The sequence below is a fragment of the Prionailurus bengalensis genome, chromosome B1 (genome assembly GCF_016509475.1).
Source record: "Prionailurus bengalensis isolate Pbe53 chromosome B1, Fcat_Pben_1.1_paternal_pri, whole genome shotgun sequence".
Classification (NCBI taxonomy): Eukaryota; Metazoa; Chordata; class Mammalia; order Carnivora; family Felidae; genus Prionailurus; species Prionailurus bengalensis.
In genome coordinates, this window is record NC_057344.1 from 122,858,186 (window position 1) to 122,884,803 (window position 26,618).

Consider the following 26,618-nt stretch of genomic DNA (forward strand, 5'->3'; position numbering starts at 1 on the left):
ACCAATTTGGCAGTCTTCTATTCATCAATTCAAACTTCATTCTTATCTTCAAATTCTGCAATTATCACCTATGAGAAGTAGGCCAAAAGCAAAACTAAATAGAAAATGAGTCTATTAGATTATGTTTCAGTTCTCCCTCTGTTGACTGGGTCTATATATAGCAAAGAAGATCATATAAGGTCACGTATTATAAACAATGAAATGCCACATGATATTTTGCAAAATAGCGTAGGAAAAATAGCTCAAGGAATGAATGGAGACTAAGATTTATGGCTACAATGATGAAAATAAGTTTAAACATTCTAGATTAAACGCACCTTACTGGGAATTTGACTCACTCTTTAAATGTGATTTTCCATTTGAGTTGTGTGAAATTATGTGATGCAACCTTCTTCCGTACAAATCATGGCTGAGGCGAGCTACACTTTCTTTCATCTCCAGCAGAGAATTAAGAGCCCTCCATCAGTGTTTTCGCATTTAAAATTTGTAACACTAGGTATGCCTTAACACCCCTCCTCCATCCCCACAGGAATACATAAATGGATACATGCCCGCCAAGTACACATTTGCCTTGAGGTGGAAAAACAGACACCACTATAAGCATGTCCCTCTCCAAAAACCCTAACACTAGACCCCGCCCAACGTAAAACTCCCTCCCCCTGTCTTCCACTGCGGGTCCAAAGTTGGCGCAGTTCGATGACGCTAAAACGTAAGCGCGCAGCCTCCTACGCGTAGCGACCGTCCCTGCCTCTGGGAGTTGAAGTTTCCCGGGGAAGACTCGCGAGCAGTATCAAGATCACTAAGAGAAGGCTTTGTGTTGGTGTTCCCGGTTCCCTGACAACTCCTGAGCTCGGTAAGTCTCCTGGTACTGCGGCTGGCCCTTGCCTCCCCTCTGGTCTCCTTTGGGCGCAAAAGGGGCTCTGGTAAGTGCCATCCTCGACTAGCATCAGGGCTTCCGGCGGAGAGGGGAGTGGGGCCGTGGAAGCCGCGCCTGGACCCAGTTCCCGAAGGAAGTGATGTCAGCTAGAGCGCGTCCCCGGCGCCAAGCAGCTCCCTGATTCGCTGGCTGCGGTTTAATCCCTCCTCGAGTGCGGCCGCAGGCGGGTGGTCTAGAGAGGGAGAGTGGGGTGAGGTTCTGCCCACCCCCAGTGGGGCCGCCTACGGCCGAGGTTTGTTTGGGGGTCGGGATCCGGTCCTTAGTACGGGAGGAGTGTGAGCTCCCAAAGAATGAAGGGAGAGGGAAATCTGGACTCTGAAGGGCTGGAAAACGAGTTGTGCTTCTGCCACTTGGTGGCTAGAGACCGTGAGCCGTCGCTTTACCTGTTTAAATCGGCCTTACCTCATTTCTCCAGCGAGGGGCTGACGCGGCTGAGCGCTCTGAAATGTGGAGAGCCCAGGACAGAGTTGCTGCAAGTGCTCTTAAGCCCATGGTGGTGGGCCGAGGATGGTTTTTAAGAAAACTGTGTTAACTTGATTTCAGTGAAATATTTTCAGTGTTAAAATGCGGGAATTTTTCTGGAGATATAAAGAGGATAGCATCAGATGACTTTCTCACTTTTTGTTTGGGTTGTTTTGTAATTTCTTCCCCACTCCCTATCCCAGCCAAATCCTCCCAAGGGGCCTGAGAGCTGAACCAAGCGCTTTCGATACTGCCCATCAGGCTGGCGCATTTTAAAAAGGGTATTCTTTCTTTCCCTGTCACTGTCAGGTCATTTAATTTCATTTTGCAGTTCTTCCAACATTCGTTTGTATCTTTCAGGAAGGGAGGCAGTGTCATAAATTATGAAGACTTTATTTAGCCCAATCCATGAAAGTTGGTGGGGTTTTTTATGTTTTATTTTTATTTTTTATTTTGGCAATTCACTGATGTGTGATATCTGTGTTCCCTGCTGGAAGCCGTGCTAAGAAGTGGAAATACAAGGAAGATTGAGACGTTTTTCTTTTTCTTTTTCTTTCTTTCTTTCTTTCTTTCGCTTCTTTGTTTCACACCAAATGGGCTTAGTCATCTTTATCCAGTTCTTAGTTTTATCAGATCACCTGGTAACCTATTTCTGTGACTAAATGAACCAACCTTTTACAACTTCTGTGTTAAACTAACGTTCACACAAATATTTCTATAATGGCTACAATATATTGTTCTTACATATTTGTTGAACGTGGTTGAATAAACGAAAATATGCTGTGAGTGTCACTTCTCTGGAGGGAAGAACACAAAACTGGTGTGAGGCTTCTAAACGAGCAAAAAAACTTTAAAGAGCGGATATACGTAGTAAAATGCCATATTTTATCAGCTAACTGAACAAGCTAGTACATAGTGAAATGCTTATTGTATGGGAAGTGGGAGTTGGTACACATCTTTGTATGTAAAGTGTGATGTAAGCAGTAATATATTGGACCTTAAGCTAGCATCATTACTTTTTTATTTTGTGCCTCTCTATATGTAGCTTATCAAAGCTTAAAAAAATTCACTTGCTGCAGTGCATTTTCTTAATTGCGAATAGCTTTAAAAATAATGATGATAAAGTCGACCAGTTCATGACCTTTCTTTGCATATGATAGCCTGTTTAAAAACATTAGTATGCAATGATAGGCCAAGTTAAAATTAACTTAGACTTCTTAGATAGGAAGGGCAAAAGCTCCCCCTGGTGTACGTGCGAGCTGTAAAACATTGTTATCTATATATTGCTTTTTAAAATTTTTCACATTATAGAGCCAATCAACACTTGCAGCTTTTTAACAAAGAACTAGCACAAACATAATGCCACTATGAACAGAAATGTTCTCCTTTGGAATATTTTTTTTAAATGTTAATGTTTACTTATTTTTGAGAGCGCCTACGCGCGTGAGAGAGAGAGAGAGACATGGAGTGTGAGTGGGGGAGGGGCAGAGAGAGAGAAGGACACAGAATCTGAAGCAGGCTCCAGGCTCTGAGCTGTCAGCACAGAGCCTGATGCGGGGCTCGAACTCATGAACTGCGAGATCATGACCTGAGCTGAAGATAGATGCTTAACCAACCGAGCCACCCATGTGCCCCGTCCTTTGTAATATTAATCATTGTTTCATGAAGAAAGCAATTTGTCTCCTGTGGATTTTAATTGTGCTTTTAAGTTTACAGGTTTAGCTTACTGGGCAGGTCTAGCTTATACGTTTTCTCTACCATGTATCGTTTTGCATATATGCATTGCTGGCTTTTATTTAATGCACTATGTATGGAAAGGAAGTAAAAATGATTCTGGGAATCACAATATATATTCTAAAATTTTCTTCTAATTTTTTGGGGCTTACTGAGTTTCCCCTGTCTCCTGTTTCTTAAGCTGAATGCTTATTTTACAGCTTTTTAAACAATTTTTTTTTTTAACGTTTATTTATTTTTGAGACAGAGAGAGACAGAGCATGAACAGGGGAGGGTCAGAGAGAGAGGGAGACACAGAATCCGAAACAGGCTCCAGGCTCTGAGCGGTCAGCACAGAGCCCGACGCGGGGCTCGAACTCACGGACCGTGAGATCATGACCTGAGCCAAAGTCGGACGCTTAACCGACCAAGCCACCCAGGCGCCCCTTTACAGCTTTTTAAAAACACTCTTTAATGAACGCACTCAAGGTTATACATTTATTTTCAGTTAACTTTTTGCTTGTATTTCTCTCATCCTGTTATTCAAGTCTTTTAACTGTTCTGACATATTTTGTCATTCTAGTTCTCTGAATTCTGAGATTGTCATGATGTCTTCTAATTCATCCATTACCTCTTGGATTCCAGGTAATCTGGAGTTTATCTCATCTGTTGAAATTTTTATATCTTCATTTCCTAGTTTCCAAATAGGTTCTTTTTCATGGATTTTGGTTTTTATTTTTTTATGCCTGCTTTTGTGTCCCATTTTCCTGTACTGTTTTTATGATTCTTATTCATCTGACCTCTGAAAGATTCCAACCAGACTTATTTTAAAGTCATTTTCACATTGTGCTATTATTTTCAATTTGTGAAGAGTGAATTTGTCTCCTGATTGTTGATTTTATTGTTTTTTTTCCTCATCATTTCTCTCTTTTTTTAACTTTGCATAGTTCTCTTGAATGGAATTATCACTTCTCCCCCAAGCATCTCTCTATCTACTGGTGATTCTGTGGTTGCTTCTACCCATGACCCTGTTCAGTGCTTCATTCCACAGCACAGCTTACATAGGTGGGTTAGAATTCCGATCCTGTAATGTTCTGTTTTTTTTTTTTTATTTATTTATTGATTTTGAGAGAGAGAGATTAAGTGTGCACTGGGAAGGGGCAGAGAGAGAAGGAGAGAGAGAATCCCAAGCAGGCTCCACACTATCAGTGTGGAGCCTGATGCAGGCTCGAACTCATGAGCCGTGAGATCATAACCTGAACCAAAGTCAGATGCTTAACCAACTGAGCCACCCAGGCACCCCTTAATCCTGTAGGGTTCTGAGTTTATATGTCATCGCATGGTTTGGCCCTTGTTGTAGCCAAGAAGCCGTGTCTACTTCCGTCAGATTTCCCCCAAGTATTCAGTGTGGTATAAGCCATTATTAGTCTAAATTTCACCTGTTTTCAGACTTTTTCATGGAAAGAGGAACCCCACCCCTGACACTAGTTTAAGGGTTCATCTTCAACTAGCTCCTGTCTTTCTCCCATCTTCTTTAAAGCTAGGAAAACTCCCAGTTGCCTTTACACAGCAGACCCAGCAGGAACAATATCTGTTCTAGTTCTTGTTTTTGGTTTTGAGAGAGGCTATACCTTTTTTGTCTCCCCTTTCTATATTTTATCTAATATTGTCATGTATTTCAAGATTGAGAGACGGGGTATCTTAAAACATGAACTTCTGGCAACTATCTCTAGGAAGTCTGTCCCATTTTTATATTCAGTGGCATAGGAATAGAACTAGAGCTATTTTTTGTCTTCTTTCAGTGACACAGTGTTCTCAGAGCCCTCCCACAGCAGGGTTGGAACAACACAGCTCTTTTACATTCCTTGGAAACCCTCATTTTCTAAATAAGATTTTGGATTTCTGGGAGAGTAGAGTTGGATGTGGGTTTGAATCTTAGCTCCATCATTTCATTTGTCTATTCGTTGTCTATTCATTCAGCAAGTATTTTGAGAACATGCTTTGTCCTAGATTTGTTCTAGGTGCCTTATTTCTTGGGAATTATTTAGTAGTTTTGTAATTTGGGGCATTCTTTCTTTGTAATTTGTAATTCTTTCTTTGCAAAGTAGGCATGATACTATCTAGTTCACTGGTTTGTTTTAAGGATTAAATTAGATACTACATTCTTTACTTAGCACAGTATTTAATAAATGTTCATCATAACCACTTTCATTAATTTTTAAAATCCTTTGTGATATAGTCACTCATTTATTTATTCCACAAATTTATAATAAGCATCTACTAACTTCCAGGCACTGTGTTAGTAATGTAATTAATGTGGCAATGTAATGTTAGGTAAAAGCAGACATCATCCATGCTCATAGGCAGTTTCCAGTGTAAAATCAAATTTGGGTTGTCATTTCTAGGAGATACTTCCCCCAAACTAAGGACACTGTTTGGTTCGTGGTATAAGGAAAACTTGTGAACTCTCACTTGGATTACCAGATGATTCTTTACCTTTAGTAATTTGTGACCTAGCAAAATGTTAGGGCTTTTGCTGTAGCCCCTAAAGCACACATCTTAAAATTCATCTTTCAGTCAAAAGTTGGTAAACTTTGTGTTTGCTTAATTATCCCCAGGTATCCTGTTACAACATTGTACTTTTAAAGAAAGCAAGAACCATATAATAAAGCTACTGTTCATATTATGTTCTGCAAAGGTTTAGTACTTTCCTTTTTCTGAATTGTCAGGATTTTTCTCTTAGATACTAGCTTTTCTGCACAGACTTGTTAGCTGTTTCTTTAAGAAGGAATAATCATAGAATTTTCTTTAAGGCCAAGAGAACATTTGCAAGCCTCATGCTTAGTCTTTGGTAGGGACAAGTAAATAAATTTCTAAGCTGTGGTGTTCGTAATCTATTAAAGAAAAGAAATCTCAGTACTTTTAGCCCTTTCCTAATCTGAAGGTAAGTTCATTTCTAGACATAGATATAAGGATGTGGGTTGTTAATCCAATTAAAAATGTTTGAGATGGTTCTAAGTATTCCATGACTGATTATAGGATCATCTTACATGTTGTTTTTTAGCCATAACTAATATGGATATCTATAATTACATATTTACAATGAAATATACTGAGAGGCAACCAAATTTGTTTTCTGCACTGTCCAAAGTATATAAATCTATAGCATATCTTTTGTCAAAAATCATGTGAGTGTACGCCCAGATAATGAAAGTAACATGTCCCTTGCACTGTAGCATTAATGACAAGTAAAAAAAGTGCTTCTAATCTCTTTTTTAAAAACATTTTTTCTTTTATAAAACAATATATTTTCATTATATAAAATACAGAAAATGCAAAAAACCATTGGTAAGAATTAAACATGTTTGTGTGTGTGTATTCTCTTTAAAACAAAGTTGGACATAATGTACATATTGTTTCTATTTTTTTACTTAGCCATTTCCTTTTATCACTAAATAATTTTGGGAAACATGCTTAGTATTCCCAGCCCATGTTATAGATGAACTGTAATTTATTTACAGCCACCTTTTGCTAACATTGAAGTAATTTCTAGTATTTCATTGTTAAAAATTACATTGCAGTACACATACCCTTTTGCATTAATTTTGTGTATATTTCTGATCTATTTACAGAGATTTATTCTAAGGAAATAAATTACCAGGTCAAAGGGTATCATGGCATTTTAAAGTCAGATCTGTGTACCTTCTGGAAAAATTGTGCTGTGACCACAAATAGTAAATGCAAACACCCCATTTCATCAAATGATCTTTGCCAGTAAATGACATTCAATTGTCTAAATTTATATTTTTATTCATTATTGATATGACTTAATTTTAATCACATGTATTGGTCATTTTTTTTTTTTTTTACTTTGTGTGTGTGTGTGTGTAAATCACCTATTCATGTCAAAAGTTGCTTTTCAGTTTTTTCAGAGGCATCACATAATGTCCTCTGAAACATTGCCAGCATTTATTGAGTCTTCTAATGTTGAAAGAAAGCAAAGCTTAAGTGAAGAACAAGAGAAGAGCCAGAAGCCAAGATTAGGTGAAGGATTTGAACCAATATCTAAACGACAAATGAAGAAGCTAATTAAACAGAAACAATGGGAAGAGCAACGAGAACTCCGCAAGTATGTTTCAAAATGCGTATATGCAACCCCATTCAGGAATGTGGGACTTTGCACAGTCCTGTGACACATCAAAAGTAATTGTGTTAACACTGGGGCTGTGCATGTTGTTAGCCAGCACTGTCCACTGGCTGTTAAAACTGTATGTGTTTCAGTCTTGATGGATTTACACTATAATTTTTCTCACCCAGAACCTATTGTGAGTAGCAGCACAGTTTCTGAAATAACTGACTTAGATGAGGGATATAGTTAGCATCCATGTCCTAGATATAGAACAAAAATAGCCACCTCAGAAAGATCAAATTTGGGCCTAACATTGATTTTGCTGGAAAAGCCATTGTAGGTTTTGGTAAGAGCAGTTCAACTGAAGCTGTTATTGTAGAATGCCAAAATTTATTGAGAGAGAATAAACTATAGTTGATATAGATTATAGAAAAAGCTTTGTAAGGTTTTTTTTTTTAACAATGTTACTTTGCTTTTTTCTCTATATTCTATTAATGTTCCTTGAAAATTATGTAGGAGAATGATAAAAGTAAAAATTCATTATAGGCCTAAAATTCAGTATTTTATAAAGTCTTACATAAAAGTCACAATAATAAGTGAATTATTAGTAGTAAGAGTTTGTGTAGAAAATATATTGTCTTCGCAAATTCATTTTCTATCTAAAGCTTTTAGATGGACTATGTAAAATTGCTGATATTTGATCCACAGAAATGGCTGTTTCATGTGGTTCAACCTGCTAATTTAAAAAAATAGTTGTTTCTTTGTCAGTTAGAAGAGTCTTGTAAATGTCTGAATATACGAATAACAACAAAAAGTTTCAATTCCTAATTTTAGACAAAAACGGAAGGAAAAACGCAAGAGAAAACAATTAGAGCGACAATGTCAACTGGAATCGAACTCAGATGGAAACGACAGAAAACGTATTCGAAGAGATGTTGTTCACAGCACACTCCGCCTTATCATTGACTGCAGTTTTGACAGCTTGATGGTATTAAAGGTATCATGAATCATTGTCAGAAAAATCTTGTAGGTAAAGTAGGCTGAATAATTATTGCTTTAATAGGCTATATCACTTGGCTGTAAATTTATATATTAAAATGCATCTTTTTTCTTTTTAATTTTTTTCTTTTTTTTTAACTTTATTTTGAGAGAGAGAGAGAGAGTGAGCAGAGGAGGGAAGAGAGAGAGAGAGAGAGAGAGAGAGAGAGAATCCCAAGCAGGCTTTGCACTATCAGCTTAGAGCCTGACATGGGGCCCGGTCCCTCAACTGCAAGATCATGACCTCAGCTGAAATCAAGAACCGGATGCTTAACTGACTGAGCTACCCAGGCACCCGTTAAGATGCATCTTAAATAAAGTATTTCAAGATCGTGCCTCCCTAAGTTACACTAAGCTAATAAAATTATTCTCATTTATATGTATAGAACAGAGACACCATCATTAGATTACAAGACTCACTAACTGCATATAAATCATAGATCCAGGAGTGTTTTTGTTACTTGTTGCAATCAGAAGAAGAAAGTAAGAAATGTGATTGGTAAATAGAATTATTTCTTATATGGTAGTTTGAGAAAACTGGTTGTCTGAACAATGCTAGTGAATGCTTTACTTACTTTCCAAACCATTAGTAAGTTATGCAAATAGCAGTAGTATTGCTCTACCAGTTTTTTTTTTCCTTTTGTTGTCTCTTAAGAAGAGTAAATGTCATCATGAATTAGCATTTTAAGTGGATACAGAATTGAAATTATTGGTCACTTATAGGGTATTTACATCATAGTAATTATTTTGTTAGTATGTACAGAAGTTGAATAGAAAAGATCAGAAAGGACCTGTATTTCAAGAGAAAAAAAACATACCTATCGAGTCATCTCTTCGGCTTATTCTATTCCACTAAGATTGTGGCGTGGCCATAGATGATTTTCAAAATGCTGCTTTAAAAATGGCACTTTCTTATAGGACATTAAGAAACTTCATAAGCAGATTCAACGGTGTTATGCAGAAAATCGACGAGCACTGCATCCTGTGCAGGTATGTTTGAAGAATTTAAAACAGATTCCAGTTTCCTTTTTTTTTTTTTTTCAATATATGAAGTTTATTGTCAAATTGGTTTCCATACAACACCCAGTGCTCATCCCAAAAAGTGCCCTCCTCAATACCCATCACCCACCCTCCCCTCCAGCCCACCCCCCATCAACCCTGAGTTTGTTCTCAGTTTTTACGAGTCTCTTATGCTTTGGCTCTCTCCCACTCTAACCTCCTTGGGTTTCTGTTACGTTTCTCAGGATCCACATAAGAGTGAAACCATATGGTATCTGTCTTTCTCTGTATGGCTTATTAAACTTAGCATCACACTCTCCAGTTCCATCCATGTTGCTACAAAGGGCCATATTTCATTCTTTCTCATTGCCACGTAGTACTCCATTGTGTATATAAACCACAATTTCTTGATCCATTCATCAGTTGATGGACATTTAGGCTCTTTCCATAATTTGGCTATTGTTGAGAGTGCTGCTATGAACACTGGGGTACAAGTGCCCCTATGCATCAGTACTCCTATATCCCTTGGGTAAATTCCTAGCAGTGCTATTGCAGAGTCATAGGGTAGGTCTATTTTTAATTTTTTGAGGAACCTCCACACTGTTTTCCAGAGTGGCTACACCAATTTGCATTCCCACCAACAGTGCAAGAGTGTTCCACATCCTCTCCAGCATCTATAGTCTCCTGATTTGTTCATTTTGGCCACTCTGACTGGCGTGAGGTGATATCTGAGTGTGGTTTTGATTTGTATTTCCCTGATGAGGAGCGACGTTGAGCATCTTTCATGTGCCTGTTGGCCATCCGGATGTCTTCTATTGAGAAGTGTCTATTCATGTTTTCTGCCCATTTCTTCACTGGGTTGTTTGTTTCTCGGGTGTGGAGTTTGGTAAGCTCTTTACAGATTTTGGATACTAGCCCTTTGTCCAATATGTCATTTGCAAATATCTTTTCCCATTCCGTTGGTTGCCTTTTAGTTTTGTTGGTTGTTTCCTTTGCTGCGCAGAAGCTTTTTATCTTCATAAGGTCCCAGTAGTTCATTTTTGCTTTTAATTGTCTTGCCTTTGGGGATGTGTCGAGTAAGAGATTGCTACGGCTGAGGTCAGAGAGGTCTTTTCCTGCTTTCTCCTCTAAGGTTTTGATGGTTTCCTGTCTCACATTCAGGTCCTTTATCCATTTTGAGTTTATTTTTGCGAGTGGTGTGAGGAAGTGGTCTAGTTTCAATCTTCTGCATGTTGCTGTCCAGTTCTCCCAGCACCATTTGTTAAAGAGACTGTCTTTTTTCCATTGGATGTTCTTTCCTGCTTTGTCAAAGATTAGTTGGCCATATGTTTGTGGGTCTAATTCTGGGGTTTCTATTCTATTCCATTTGTGTATGTGTCTGTTTTTGTGCCAATACCATGCTGTCTTGATGATTACAGCTTTGTAGTAGATGCTAAAGTCTGGGGTTGTGATGCCTCCTGCTTTGGTCTTCTTCAAAATTCCTTTGGCTATTCGGGGCCTTTTGTGGTTCCATATGAATTTTAGGATTGCTTGTTCTAGTTTCGAGAAGAATGCTGGTGCAATTTTGATTGGGATTGCATTGAATGTGTAGATAGCTTTGGGTAGTATTGACATTTTGACAGTATTTATTCTTTCAATCCATGAGCACGGAATGTTTTTCCATTTCTTTATATCTTCTTCAATTTCCTTCATAAGCTTTCTATAGTTGTTAGCATACAGATCTTTTACATCTTTGGTTAGATTTATTCCTAGGTATTTTATGCTTCTTGTTGCAATTGTGAATGGGATCAGTTTCTTTGTCTTTCTGTTGCTTCATTATTAGTGTATAAGAATGCAACTGATTTCTGTACATTGATTTTGTATCCTGCAACTTTGCTGAATTCATGTATCAGTTCTAACAGACTTTTGGTGGAGTCTATCGGATTTTCCATGTATAATATCATGTCATCTGCAAAAAGCGAAAGCTTAACTTCATCTTTGCCAATTTTGATGTCTTTGATTTCCTTTTGTTGTTTGATTGTTGATGCTAGAACTTCCAACACTATGTTAAACAACAGCGGTGAGAGTGGACATCCCTGTCATGTTCCTGATCTCAGGGAGAAAGCTCTCAGTTTTTCCCCATTGAGGATGATGTTAGCTGTGGGCTTTTCATAAATGGCTTTTATGATGTGTAAGTATGTTCCTTCTATCCCGACTTTCTTGAGGGTTTCTATTAAGAAAGGTTGCTGAATTTTGTCAAATGCCTTTTCTGCATCGATTGACAGGATCATATGGTACTTTTCTTTTATTAATGTGATGTATCACGTTGATTGATTTGCGAATGTTGAACCAGCCCTGCATCCCAGGAATGAATCCCACTTGATCATGCATGGTGAATAATTCTTTTTATATGCTGTTGGATTTGATTTGCTAGTATCTTATTGAGAATTTTTGCATCCATATTCATCAGGGATCTTTGCCTGTAGTTCTCTTTTTTTACTGGGTCTCTGTCTGGTTTAGGAATCAAAGTAATACCGGCTTCATAGAATGAGTCTAGAAGTTTTCCTTCCCTTTCTATTTTTTGGAATAGCTTGAGAAGGCTAGGTATTATCTCTGCTTTAAACGTCTGGTAGAACTCCCCTGGGAAGCCATCTGGTCCTGGACTCTTATTTGTTGGGAGATTTTTGATGACTGATTCAATTTCTTCGCTGGTTATGGGTCTGTTCAAGCTTTCTATTTTCTCCTGATTGAGTTTTGGAAGCGTGTGGGTATTTAGGAATTTGTCCATTTCTTCCAGGTTGTCCAGTTTGTTGGCATATAATTTTTCATAGTATTCCCTGATAATTGCTTGTATCTCTGAGAGGTTGGTTGTAATAATTCCATTTTCATTCATGATTTTATCTATTTGGGTCATCTCCCTTTTCTTTTTGAGAAGCCTGGCTAGAGGTTTATCAATTTTGTTTATTTTTTCAAAAAACCAATTCTTGGTTTCATTGATCTGCTCTACAGTTTTTTAGATTCTATATTGTTTATTTCTGCTCTGATCTTTATTATTTCTCTTCTTCTGCTGGGTTTAGGCTGTCTTTGCTGTTCTGCTTCTATTTCCTTTAGGTGTGCTGTTAGATTTTGTATTTGGGATTTTTCTTGTTTCTTGAGATAGGCCTGGATTGCAATGTAGTTTCCTCTCAGGACTGCCTTTGCTGCATCCCAAAGCATTTGGATTGTTGTATTTTCATTTTCGTTTGTTTCCATATATTTTTTAATTTCCTCTCTAATTGCCTGGTTGACCCACTCATTCTTTAGTAGGGTGTTCTTTAACCTCCATGCTTTTGGAGATTTTCCAGACTTTTTCCTGTGGTTGATTTCAAGCTTCATAGCATTGTGGTCTGAAAGTATGCATGGTATGATTTCAATTCTTGTATACTTATGAAGGGCTGTTTTGTGACCCAGTATGTGATCTATCTTGGAGAATGTTCCATGTGCACTCGAGAAGAAAGTATATTCTGTTGCTTTGGCATGCAGAGTTCTAAATATATCTGTCAAGTCCATCTGATCCAATGTGTCATTCAGGGCCCTTGTTTCTTTATTGACCATGTGTCTAGATGATCTATCCATTTCTGTAAGTGGAGTGTTAAAGTCCCCTGCAATTACCACATTCTTATCAATAAGGTTGCTAATGTGTGTGAGTAATTGTTTTATATATTTGGGGGCTTCTGTATTCGGTGCATAGACATTTATAATTGTTAGCTCTTCCTGATGGATAGACCCCGTGATTATTATATAATGCCCTTCTTCATCTCTTGTTACAGCCTTTAAAGTCTAGTTTGTCTGATATAAGTATGGCTACTCCAGCTTTGTTTTGACTTCCAGTGGCATGATAAATAGTTCTCCATCCTCCCACTCTCAATCTGAAGGTGTCCTCAGGTCTAAAATGAGTCTCTTGTAGGCAGCAAATAGATGGGTCTTGTTTTTTGATCCATTCTGATACCGTGTGTCTTTTGGTTGGAGCATTTAGTCCATTTACATTCAGTGTTATTATAGAAAGATATGGGTTTAGAGTCATTGTGATGTCCGTAGGTTTCATGCTTCTAGCGATGTCTCTGGGACTTTGTCTCACAGGATCCCCCTTAGGATCTCTTGTAGGGCTGGTTTAGTGGTGACGAATTCCTCCAGTTTTTGTTTGTTTGGGAAGACCTTTATCTCTCCTTCTATTCTGAATCACAGACTTGCTGGATAAAGGATTCTCGGCTGCATATTTTTTTCTGTTTCTCACATTGAAGATCATCTGCTATTCCTTTCTGGCCTGCCAAGTTTCAGTAGAGAGATCGGTGACGAGTCTTATAGGCCTCCCTTTATATGTTAGAGCACATTTATCTCTAGCTGCTTTCAGAATTTTCTCTTTATCCTTGTATTTTGCCAGTTTCACTATGATATGTCGTGCAGAAGATCGATTCAAGTTACGTCTGAAGGGAGTTCTCTGTGCCTCTTGGATTTCAATGCCTTTTTCCTTCCCCAGTTCAGGGAAGTTCTCAGCTATGATTTCTTCAAGTACCCCTTCAGCCCCTTTCCCTCTCTCTTCCTCCTCTGGAATACCAATTATGCGTAGATTATTTCTCTTTAGTGCATCACTTAGTTCTCTAATTTTCCCCTCACTCTCCTGGATTTTTTTATCTCTTTCTCAGCTTCTTCTTTTTCCATAATTTTATCTTCTAGTTCGCCTATTCTCTCCTCTGCCTCTTCAATCCGAGCCGTGGTTGTCTCCATTTTATTTTGCAGCTCATTTATAGCATTTTTTAGCTCCTCCTGGCTGTTCCTTAGTCCCTCGATCTCTGTAGCAATAGATTCTCTGCTGTCCTTTATACTGTTTTCAAGCCCAGCGATTAATTTTATGACTATTATTCTAAATTTACTTTCTGTTATATTGTTTAAATCATTTTTGATCAGTTCCTTAGCTGTTGTTTTTTCTTGGACATTTTTCTGAGGGGAATTCTTCCGTTTTGTCATTTTGGATAGTCCCTGGATTGTTGCTGGACTGCGGGGCACTTCCCCTGTGCTGTCTTGAATACTGGAGTTGGTGGGCGGGGCCGCATTCAGACCTGATGTCTGCCCCCAGCCCACCTCTGGGGCCACAGTCAGACTGGTGTGTGCCTTCTCTTCCCCTCTCCTAGGGGCGGGGTTCTCTGTGGGGTGGTGTGGCCCGTCTGGGCTACTTGCACACTGCTAGGCTTGTGGTGCTGGGATCTGGGTATTAGCTGGGGTGGATCGGCAAGGTGCACAGGGGCAGGAGGGGCAGGCTCAGCTTGCTTTTCCTTTGGAGATCTGCTTCGGGAGGGGCCCTGCAGCACCGGGAGGGAGTCAGACCCGCTGAAGTGATGGATCCGCAGAATCACAGCATTGGGTGTTTGCACAGTGCAAGCAAGTTCCCTGGCAGGAACTGGTTCCCTTTGGGATTTTGGCTGGGGGATGGGTGAGGGAGATGGCACTGGCGAGCACCTTTGCTTCCCGCCAAGCTGCGCTCTGTCTTCTGGGGCTCAACAACTCTCCCTACCGTTGTTCTCCAGCCCTCCCGTTCTCCGAGCAGAGCAGTTAGCTTATAACCTTCAGATGTCAAGTCCCGCTTGCTGTCGGAACACACTCCAGCCCCTCCACTTTTGCGAGCCAGACTCGGGGGCTCTGCTTGGCCGGCGGGCCACCCCTCTGCCCCAGCTCCCTCCCGCCAGTCCATGTAGCACACACCGCCTCTCCCCACTTCCTACTCTCTTCTGTGGGCCTCTCATCTGCGGTTGGCTCCGGAGACTCCGTTCTGCTAGTCTTTGGTGGTTTTCTGGGTTATTTAGGCAGGTGTAGGTGGAATCTAAGTGGTCAGCAGGACGCACGGTGAGCCCAGCGTCCTCCTACGCCGCCATCTTCCCAGGATCCCTCCAGTTTCCTTTTATAACTTACTTGGGAAAAGGCATAGATAATCCCAATTGCCTTTTCAAAAAATCTTACAGATACTTTTCATTAGAGAACAAAATGCCTATTTGAAAAATGTTTTAATTTTCTACAAAACTAAAATAGTTTAAACATTTTTCCACATGTCAGTCTTAGTCACACGATGCACAGTGATGGTGTTTTCTACACATTGACCTCATTCCGATGTAGTTGAACATTTTCATTAAAGGATATATATATTTTTTCATACCTGTTTCTCCACTCTCAATTCCTTTCCTCTCAGGAGTGAGGGAACTATCCGGGTTGAATAGTACCATGGTACCTGTTGGGGAAGTTGCTTCTACCTAAAGGATTTTGAGTCAATGATTGTTTTGAAAGGTACTTCCTTAGGCTAATTGGCTGCTGTTAAGAGTAGATAGGATCTTTTTCTTACCCTATCTACTCTTGATTTGAATTCCAGGTGACCTAAATATTAACACTGGCTCACTGATGTTAAGAACCAGAAACTCTTAATCTATTTTTGGTTAGATATTTTCTTTCTATCAAGTGATAGTGTTTTTATATTTTTACATTTTATATTTTTCACACCCTTGATTAGACTTGAAATAGGTGTCAGGGTTTAGAATCAAAGGGAATTTATGAAGACTTTGGACTCATGAAAAAAACAGTGGTGGCAAAAGAAAGTGAATGAAAACTTGACATGGAAACAGGGAGTTTGCAGAAAAGTGATCATTAAAGGAAAGTCCAAAGATAGCGGTTGGAAAATGGGATAAAAATGTAGGTGGAATACTTAAAGTAGTGGGTTATGAGAAACATAAAACATGTCACTTGTAGCAGACATTTATTCTTATATGTTTAAAGCATGTCATGAGCTTATTTTTTTCTAGAATGAATATATTTTATGTTTCATCAATGATCAGATGGGTATAGAAGAGAAATAAAATATTGGACTTCAGTAGTCATTTGCTCTTTCTTTCTGTGTCTACCAATCTATCAGTTTTACTTGACAAGCCATGGAGGCCAGTTGAAAAAGAACATGGATGAAAATGACAAAGGATGGGTCAACTGGAAGGTGATTAAAATAGATTAACACAATTCTAAGTATTTTTATGCTTAAAGGTCTACATTTTTACCTAAATTCTACATAATATCAGCAAATATAGGAGTCAACAAGTCTCCAAAAGCTTTATATCACTGTTGCTAAGTCTAATGTTACTAATGAGAGAAGCTAAAGAAACTGAAATGCCTTTTCGTATCTGTTCTCATTAAATCTCACTTATTTTACCGCCAACTTTAAAACAAATTTTTAAAGCAGAAAGAATTTTAAAGGTCTTTGTACAATCTCTACCTAGCACACTGGCTATACATTATTTATGAGTGAAGTAACTTTAAAATTTGGGAATGTACTTGTATTCTGTTTCTTCTAACTCTGTGCCATCCCATATGGTGTCCACCATCCACATGTGGATATTGAGCTCTTGAAATGTGACTGGTATGAATTGAGATGTACTGTAAATGTGAAATATACATTGGATTTAAAAGGCAGTACAAAAAAGAGAATTAAAATACCTGCTCAAAATTTAAAAAGTATATATATATGTATATATATATTTGTATCTCGAAGCGATAACATTGGATATATTATGTTAGGTGCAATGTATTAAAATTAATTTCACCTATTTTCGTTTTTTTTAATGTGGCTACTAGAAGATTTAAAATTACATATGTGGCTCAAATTTGTTTTTTCTATTGGACTAAACCATTCTCATTTGCAAAGATGACTAATAGATTGGCTTTAGTACCAATCCCTGAGGAACCTTACCCTATTCAGAGAAGTACTAGGTTATTCCTATTTTTTTTTCTTTCTCAAAACCAGTTTTTACTGTGAAAAACTTTCCCTCTCACACTCACTGATCCCATAATGACTATTTATTTTGATAATAGCCTATAGTGTAAAACATTTTCAGAAGCTTTCCTAAGTTTTAAAGTACAATATATTTACCAAGTTTTATTATATTCATGCCTATTTTCCTAAGAAATAAGATAACTGAAATAGGCATACTTTTACTTATTTTGTGGCTTGTTAAGTTTATTATATACACCATCGGTTTTCTAGAGACTTGGGAGATCACTGGTCTCTACTGAGGTCTCTCTAGGGGCCCTTATTAAGCATAGCGATCAAATTTATAATACCATTTTCCAGAAAAGTGGCTATTTATTACCTAGCAGGATATAAATTTTAGGTGAGACGTCTCCTTCATTTTTTCTTTAAAATAATTTCTTTAAAAATTTCAAAATGCCATCTGCATCTGAATTTGGTGATGCATCATCCCTTATTCCATGAATGTAGTTTGCAAAATTTTGACTGCCAACTGTAGTTCAGTCTTGTACTTCTGACCTGATAATTTTGGTGAAGAAGATTTCTACTATGTATCTTTGTAGAAACAGATGCATGGAATTTATTAAATCTATTAGCCATTTCCTTTTGATGATTCATGCAGATGGAGAGGAAGTAATTGGAAAAGGCATTTTTCGGTTGGAGAACAGGTTGAGCAGATATGTGACCAAAAAAAAATGCATTTGTTTTTTTGGAACAGAAATAAATTGAGAAAGCTAGGTTAGTGCCATATTCAGGAAAGCATCACTAGGTAAAGGGATTTAAGTTTTATCCTATAGGTAAAGATAAAACATTGAAAGTAGAGTTTTTAGGAAGTGAGTCAGAGGGATCTGAAGCTAGAGACAGGGAACAGTAGGAGCCACCTTAAATAATTGAGATGTAAGGTGGTAAGGAATGGAAGTGGTAGGTTTCCAATAATACATTGTAAAATATTGTTTTATACTTCATATGCTTTTGGGTGACTTTGTCTAAGGAAAAGAAAATAATCTCTTTCAGCCCATTTTCACAAAATCCTATTAATTAATATCTTTATCCTTACGTCTTAAAGGATATCCACATCAAACCAGAGCATTATAGTGAATTTATAAAGAAAGAAGACCTAATTTATCTTACATCAGACTCACCTAATGTACTGAAGGAATTAGATGAATCAAAGGCCTATGTGATTGGAGGGTTAGTAGATCACAACCATCACAAGGTACTGTTAAGTTTTTATTTTTGTGTTTGCTTATACTTAAAATTGATACACCAATTCTTGATAGTAACAATAGTACTGATGATAACTGATCATTATTGATTGCCTACTGTATATTTCAGTCGTCTTTCACAAAGAAATCATTTCACATATATGACTAGTTTGTTTAATCCTCCCTACAACGCAGTGAGGTCAGTGCTATTCTCTACATTTTACAGATAAGGAACTGGAGGCACAGAGAAACTGAGTCTAAAATCAATAGTAGGTGATAAAGCAGATATTTGAAACCAGACAGATTGTTCCAGAGCCCACATGCTTCAACAATGTGTTGTATTGATAGTAGATGCTGCTACTGATCAATTTCTAGGCCACTGGTAAAATTTATAACAATTTACACCAAAATGTATACCAGAATGGTAATACGAGTTTTTTAATATATAATTTTAATGGGCTGTGTTTTCTTTTCTCTTATATTTGTACTTTTGTCTCTTCCACCACCTCCTTACCCTCATTTGGATGAAAAATTAGAAATATACTTCCTAAAAGAAAACATCATGTTGTACTTTGCCAGCTACTTTGCCGCATGCTAAATTCAGCCCATCTCCAGAAAAGACATGTTCACCAAGTGTCAGGTGAAATACTGTCAGCAGGATAATATGAAATAATTCATGGTTCTTCTCTAGTATCACTCTGAGGTAGAACTGTCTGCAACGTTGGAATAGTTTGTATCATCTTGTCCAGTATGGTAGCTATGTGGCTGTTGAGCAGAGAGCCTGTGCGTAGAATGATTGAGAAACTAATCAATTTAAACTTAAGTAGTCACAGTTGTGGCCACAGCAGGGCAGTGCAGCTCTATAGCATTACAGGGAGTTTTTATCAGAATGATCTTTAGCTTTTTAAATTTTTTTCTTAGTGGAAAAATTCTATTTTGTTATTTGTGTACAACCATATTTTTTTCTTTGATGTTGTATGTTTCTCTGAACTACAATGATTTTGTTTTAAAAAACACCTACCTCAGGTGCTTTTATTTGTCCCAAAATATGCAAACTACTGGTTAAGAAATTTAGCTCTTCTTTCTCCTGTACTTTTGGCTACTTGAGTTCTGTTTAGAACCAAGCTTTTAAGGATTTTAATTTTGAGGAGAAAATTTATATTCAACATTTTTTTAATTGATAGGAAAAATAAAATTTATAGGCAATTAAATTTTTTTTTTCCATTCAGGTTTTCATTTACTTTGTCTTTACCATTTGTACCTCTTCCTTTTTTTAAGTTTACTTATTTGTTTTGAGAGAGATACATAGTGGCAGAGGGGCAGAGAGAGGAGAGAGAATCCCACAAACCTGGGGCTCAAACTCACAAACCTGTAGGTCATGATGTAAGCTGAAATCAAGAGTCGGATGCTTAATCGACTGAGCCACCCAGGTGCCCCACCGTTTGTGCCCCTTTATGTTATGTAATTGAAACAAAGTTTTATGTTTATATCTTTTACATTCACAAAGTGATGGTGCTTCTCTAGGAATTCAATTTGAGTATTTTAAACTGAGAGAAAGGCAGTGTGGAATAGTGAAAAGCTATCTGAGTCAGAAAGCATGAGCCAGGTCTTCCTATGGTTCTGCCACTGAGGAGCTTTGTGATGGGCAGGGAATATAATATCTTTGGTTTTCTCATTTGTAAAGTGGTTAAAGCAAATGCCCTAAACATTCCTATTATACTTATTGTCAAAAGAACATTTCCAAATTAGAAGCTAAACACACACACACACACACACACACACACACACACACTTCATCAAATAATGTTCACTGAAGTCTTTTCTAAAAAGTACTTATTTTGTTGTAGACTTTAAGTTATAATAATCTAATGTTCTAGTCCAAGTTATAGTATCTTTGTTTTAGGGACTCACATATAAACAAGCATCAGATCATGGAATTGATCATGCACAGCTCCCCCTTGGAAATTTTGTGAAGATGAATAGTAGAAAAGTTTTGGCAATTAATCATGGTAAGCTATAAAGGAATTATGAAAATATACCTGAGTAAACAATGTGAAGAATAACATTACCTCTGGATGAGTAGAAAATATATACCTTGCTAGAGACAAAATTGTAAAATGTAATCATTTATAATTTGTTTGAATATAGAAATAATACATGCATATTATAGAACTGAATTAATATGCATTCATATGGAAATGTAGAAAACTAGAAAGAAAAATAAGCTAGAATTTCACTACCCAGAGATACTTAGTATTAACTTTTTGGTGTATTTCCTTCCAGTTCTTTTCCTATGCGTATATAATATTTATTACATAATTGGATTTTTACTCTGTTGCATAAAATGCTATAAATTTGGGGTGTTCCCCCCACACACATTTATATTTTTCTATGTCATTGAATCATTGTTCATGTCTATGTAATATTCTGTCGTCTGAATATACAATAATGTAACTATTCTATTGTTGATTTTTTTTTTCTTTTTTCCTTTTGTAAATAACATTGTAGTAGTCTCGGACCTGAGTCGTTGCCTGGAGTTTTGCTTTTTAAGCTTTGTTTAGTAGAGATTTTTGTTAGTACACAGCTACTTACCGGGCTCTTTTTATGTGCTAAACACTTTGTCTATAGCAGGCTCTAGGGAATTATAGAAATGATTCACGCCTTATTGATTCAAGGAATGAACTTCTTCTAAGACCTTTGATAGATAGTAGAAATTACTTTTCCATAAAGTAATGCAAATTAAGACCTTCAGCAATATATTAAAGTAAGAGTACCTTGAAGACAGTATTTCTATTCTTTACCTTTAATGTGAAATTTTTAAAAAAGGCAAGAAAAAAAGAAAGCAAGTAAGGTGCTCCCCAGAGTGACTGTAGGAAAGACAGAAGAAATTTAGATTAATGCTGACCTTTTCTCGTTGTTGTTTTAGTTTTTATGTTAGTACATAAAGGATAAAGAAGTGAAAGGGATTAAGAAGAATAGGAAGGAAATGAAAATGGCTCCTGCCTATTGATTATAATTGACGAAAGATAATGGTAAATCTTTGAGTGTTCATGAACTGAATTAATGAAAAGCTAAAGAAGAGCTAACAGGCCTGAGAGACTTGGGGCAAGGAAGTGATACCAACAAAGTAGTTATTAGGACATTTTAATATTCTTAACACAAAAGCAATGTATTTAAAATACAGTATGCAACATTGTGATGCACCTAAGAAACGTATGGAGTTTGTGTTTGTTGCAGTGTTTGAGATTATTCTGGAATATCTGGAAACCAGAGACTGGCAAGAAGCATTTTTTACTATCTTACCCCAACGGAAAGGAGCTGTTCCCACAGACAAAGCCTGTGCAAGTTCTTCGCATGACAAGAATTCTGCCAGTGTTGAAGGTGGATTAGACAGTGATTCTAGTGATGAGGAAAATAGCAGAAATGAACTAGATTCACAATACGAAGAAGAAAAGCAAGATAAAGAAAATAGCAGTGAATCTACAGTAAACTCTATACCACACTAATGTCATCTGTTGTTTTTTGTTTTGTTTTGTTTTGTTTTTTTAGTTTAAGGAGAACTTAGGAAAAAATGAGGTGCTTCATAGAATACTCTAATTGGAAGAAAATTTTATTTCCTCTTATTTCTGTTGTTAATTTTTAAAACGTTCTTTACAGCTAAATGATAAAAAGCCCAAGCATTTTTTGTTTTTGCATAAAATTTAAATGTTTAATTTTTAAAATAGTTTTCTAAGCCTCAAATAACAGTTTCTTGAGAATTTTACTTTTTTGGTAAACCTTCATTCTCTTTTATTTACTGGATTATATTCTTTAGAATGTGCCTTCAAACCTTTCAGTTTTTTTTATGTTTATATCAAGTGTCTCTGATTTATTGTTTACTTATTTGTGGAGATAGATATTTATAAATCTCCTGTAAATCTACCAAAATGTTCTAAATGGGAGGTTATCTCCTATTTGCAGCTTTTTTATTCAGTTACTTCAAAGTTACTTCAAAAATAACTCAGTTACTTCAAAGGAATACAGTGATTTTAGGAAGAACTATTAGATTGATAAACTCAACAGTTTATTTCTTTTGCACTATGGAGTTCCTCCTCTATGATGCCTTTTTGTGGCTCTAAAGCAATCACTAAAGAATTAAGAATCTCTTTAATATGTTTTCTTAATTTCAATAATGGTGGTAAATTATTTCAATTGAAAATTTTAATTTTTCAGGCTAGATTATTTTAAAAGGCTGTTGAGTCTCAATTTTGTTTTATATTTAAAAGGAAACAGCTCTTAGTTATCCTTCCCTTCTATATGTACTTTTATTAAATAAAATATTTGTTGTTCTTAAAGTGAAACAAGTTAACTTTATATGTGCATCTGTCTACTAGCATATAATATGCAATCTAATGTAACTGTATGTTTCTACATATAAGCATGTATGAAAAAATATATATAATTGTATGTATATGTATCTGTCCACAATCATGTATGATTCTTAGTTATTAATGATAACAGGACTGAGTTGCCAAATATCCATATTAATTGCATGAATGGTTGTGTTGAACAACACTAAGAATTTGGATTTTAGAAAGTACAAAAATCTGTAACTAAAAATTTGTATGAGGATATTGGCAAGGGAAGATGGGACTATAAGGAGATGTTTTGTTTTCTACCAGCAAATGTAGAGCAGTTATTTTCAAAGTAGTGATTTTTCTTTGTCACAGCTAAAGTAAGATTTTGGAAGCCTTCACTGAGTTTGGATAAATTAAGTTTCTGTTCTTTTCACCCATTGGCATCTTAAATTATATACACATTTGGTAGAAAGTTCATTGGATTTAGTATCGATGTTCACTGTCTCTTACTTTTGGTTGCTTTAGTTTAGTAATCTGTTGTAGTCATCCATTTAAAATAAGATCTGTGAGCAAGGTATGTAAATAAAGAAAACCCCCTACTAGTCTAGAAGAGCAAAGCTATGTCTTAAGTTGTATTTTTCAAAGGCTCATATTCCTGAGTAAATATGATTTAGTAGCATGAAATCCATTTGACTCTTGAAAAGCGTGGGGGTTAGGGGCACCAAGCCCCTCACACAGTTGAAAATCCATTTATAACTTTGCCCCAAAACTTAATAACCTACCGTTGACTAGAAGTCTCACTGATAACAAAGAGTGTATTAACACATATTCTATATATGTATTTTATACTATATTCTTACAATATAGTGAGCTAGAGAAAAGAAAATGTTAAAGTCATAAGAGAAAATACATTTACAGTACTGTCCTATATCAAAAAAAATTCACATATAAATGGACCCATGCAGTTCAAACCCATGTTGTTCAAGGGTCAACTGTATTATGCCTTTTACTTAAATTATTTGATATGGAATGGGGCACAGGTTAATTCTGAAAGGGGAAAAATCCCTGCAGGCACTATATAACAATCTTCAGTAATTATGAAAGGCCTGTATTAGTTTCCTAGGGCTGCCATAACAAATTATCACAAACCGAGCACCTCAAGACACAGACACTCTTCTCTTACAATTATGGAGGCGAAAACCATAGAATCGAGATGGGTCCCTATAGCTTCCCTCTGGAGGCTATAGGGAAGAATTGTTCCTAGCCTCTTCTTGGCTTTTGGTGGTTCCCAGCAATCTTGACTGTTCTTACAGCTGCATCACTCCAGTATCTGCTTTGTCATCACATGGCTTCTAGCCTCAGTCTTCTTTACCTGTGTCTGTATCCCTCTTATAAGGATACAAATCATTGGATTAGTGTTTGTTGTAATCCAATATGACCTCATATTAACTTGATTACATTTGCAAAGAACCTATTTCCAAATAAGGTCACACCCACAGGTACAAGATACTAGGACTTGAACATATGTTCAATGTTCACACGTTCAACATATGTTCATATGTAGGCACAATTCTATCCTTACAAGTCCCTATCAGGCTGTTGATGACAAGAAGGAGATAAAACCTTCTATTTAAAAAGGGTAAGATTACAATTAGAAATAAGTAATTGCTGAGATATTTAAAAATCTTTTTTAAAATAATAGTAATCTCTTTTCTTATTTTAATGTATTATTTTCTCTCAACATTGTTTTGGTTTATGAAGGTGCCTTATTTAAAACTGGTAATATTGAAGTCACCTGTATTGGAAAATAATAAGGGTGGGGAATTCAGTTAGTACTTAAATAAACACATCAAAAGAAGATATGTCTCCTAAAATAATAAAATTTTCTCTCGCTTCTTTAAAAACCCTGCCGTATTAGTAAATCAAGCTCATTCTTGAAGGAGTGTTCTTCAGATTGATTCTCCAGAAATCAGTGTGTTGCCATCTTGGAGCATTTGAAAATACTTAAGATTGGAAAAGAAAAAAGGAAGCAATTCTGAAGAAATGTTAAGGTGAATGAACAATGATGAGACTCATCAATTACTACCAATTACAAAGGAAAGTGAAAGATCATTTCATGTTATAGATAGGGACACAGATGATACAGTTTAAAAGGCAAGAATTGTCCATGGAGCACTGAGAACATGTACAGACAATGGTTGTAAAAAGAAAATTTAGAAGACAAAAGGGAAAGCAGAGATTAAATGACAGCAGTAGCCTATGGTGCTCATTAAACTTTGATCTCAGTTGACCTAGAGATGTTTATCTGTTCTTTTTTTTTAAAGTTTTTTCTTAATGCTTTATTTTTGAGACAGAAACAGAGCATGAGCGGGGGAGGGGCAGAGAGAGAGGGAGACACAGAATCTGAAGCAGGCTCCGGGCTCTGAACTGACAGCACAGAGCCCGACGCGGGGCTCGAACTCATGGACCATGAGATCATGACCTGAGCCGAAGTTGGACGCCCAACCGACTGTGCCACCCAGGCACCCCTATCTGTTTTTCTGCCTCCTAGCCAGACACATAGAGTAGGCATTTCATAAACATGAAGGGGAGAACCGGCGTCAGAATGAAGAGATAATGCAATTAGTAGGAAGAGTAGGCTTAAATTTTGGCGCTGCCACCTGTTGTGACTTTGGGCAACTTAACGAGCCTTCATAGTCCTTGTGTCCTCATTCGTGAAACAGGAGTTTTATTCCTTTTATCCTGTTTCTTAGGGTTGAGCAATCAATTGGTTTGAAACCAAGCAGCAGTTAATTTCATAATCTTTCTCATATTGACATTTCTTCATTACTTGCCTTGTTTCCCTTGGTTTTCATTCTTTTTTGTCATTGCCTGCCCCCCCCCCCCCCATAATATATATTTGCTTCGGACTCTGATAAGGAACCCAGACTTAGATAAGATTTTTTTAAATGTGAGCTTTCTAAATAATCAGAATGTATACATATTAGACAAAATATGGATATCACAGATCATTTAGTGAGATGTTTTAAAAAGCAGTGAAAACACTGCAAACATAAAACAGTAACTACACAAAACCAAATCTATCAGCAAGTATAAATGTCTAAAATCACCCAAATTGAATTTTATTTATTTTTTTTTAATTTTTTTTTTCAGCGTTTATTTATTTTTGGGACAGAGAGAGACAGAGCATGAACGGGGGAGGGGCAGAGAGAGAGGGAGACACAGAATCGGAAACAGGCTCCAGGCTCTGAGCCATCATCAGCCCAGAGCCCGACGCAGGGCTCGAACTCCTGGACCGCGAGATCGTGACCTGGCTGAAGTCGGACGCTTAACCGACTGCGCCACCCAGGCGCCCCCCAAATTGAATTTAAAAAAACCCCAAACCTAAATATATGTTGTATTTAAATAATGTTGCTCAGCAGTGTTGAAAATAATAGAGAAAGGCATATTGGGCTAATAATTTTTTTAAAAAGTCACAATTTTAACATTGAATTAAGTTCAACACATTACAATTAAGGAACAGAAAGTCATGTTGTAATGTTCAAGAATGCAACCCTTAGTGAAGATTTAATGGTTATGAATATGCACTAAGTAGCATAGTATTAAAATTCATTGAGAAAAGACTTGGAGAATTACGTGAAATAGTGAGAAATACATTAGTATAAGGAGACTTTAATTCACGTTTTCCAACCCACAGTAGCTCAAGTGGACAAAAGATAAATATATGGGAGATGTAAATGCTATAATTAATAAACTTATAATTGATACATATCAAGTCCTACAGGCTGAAAGTAGTTTTCCAGTGCCCATGGAATGTTCATAGAAGTATTTATATATGAGGGCACAAAAGAAAGTAAGTTCCAAATGTAAGAAATAAGGAACTTCTCTCATAATATATTATAGTAGGAAATAAACTTGTGAGATAGAAGGAATGTCTTACCACCCAGTACCTTTGTCTTCAATGTTAGATGGTTCTTATTGTAAAAATTAGTGTTGGAGATAAAGT

At 36.8% G+C, this 26,618-nt stretch overlaps 2 protein-coding genes across 7 annotated transcripts in view; one reads left to right on the forward strand and one right to left on the reverse strand.

Annotated features, from left to right (window-relative positions):
• Positions 1 to 537, reverse strand: part of LOC122478227 (microsomal triglyceride transfer protein) — a 59,689-nt gene extending 59,152 nt beyond the window's left edge. Inside the window, exon 1 of the mRNA XM_043571760.1 lies at positions 339 to 537. Within this exon, the coding sequence (XP_043427695.1) occupies positions 339 to 435 (97 nt within the window). The 5' untranslated portion in view covers positions 436 to 537. The remainder of the gene's footprint in view (positions 1 to 338) is intronic.
• Positions 538 to 696: 159 nt separating this feature from the next.
• TRMT10A (tRNA methyltransferase 10A) lies at positions 697 to 23,229 on the forward strand. Of its 6 annotated transcripts, none has more exons than XM_043571821.1 (9): positions 735 to 853; positions 3,696 to 3,757; positions 7,036 to 7,241; positions 8,076 to 8,238; positions 9,198 to 9,269; positions 16,189 to 16,263; positions 18,137 to 18,286; positions 20,179 to 20,284; positions 21,513 to 23,229. In XM_043571821.1, exons 3-9 carry the CDS (start codon positions 7,057 to 7,059, stop codon positions 21,779 to 21,781), a joined length of 1,020 nt encoding a protein of 339 aa, XP_043427756.1. In that variant the 5' UTR covers positions 735 to 853; positions 3,696 to 3,757; positions 7,036 to 7,056; the 3' UTR covers positions 21,782 to 23,229. The 6 variants fall into 6 exon arrangements, with proteins under 6 accessions (XP_043427729.1, XP_043427756.1, XP_043427738.1 ...); XM_043571803.1 differs by lacking the exon at positions 735 to 853 and adding an exon at positions 978 to 1,169; XM_043571794.1 differs by lacking the exon at positions 3,696 to 3,757 and having other exon boundaries at positions 697 to 853.
• Positions 23,230 to 26,618: the final 3,389 nt, after the last annotated feature.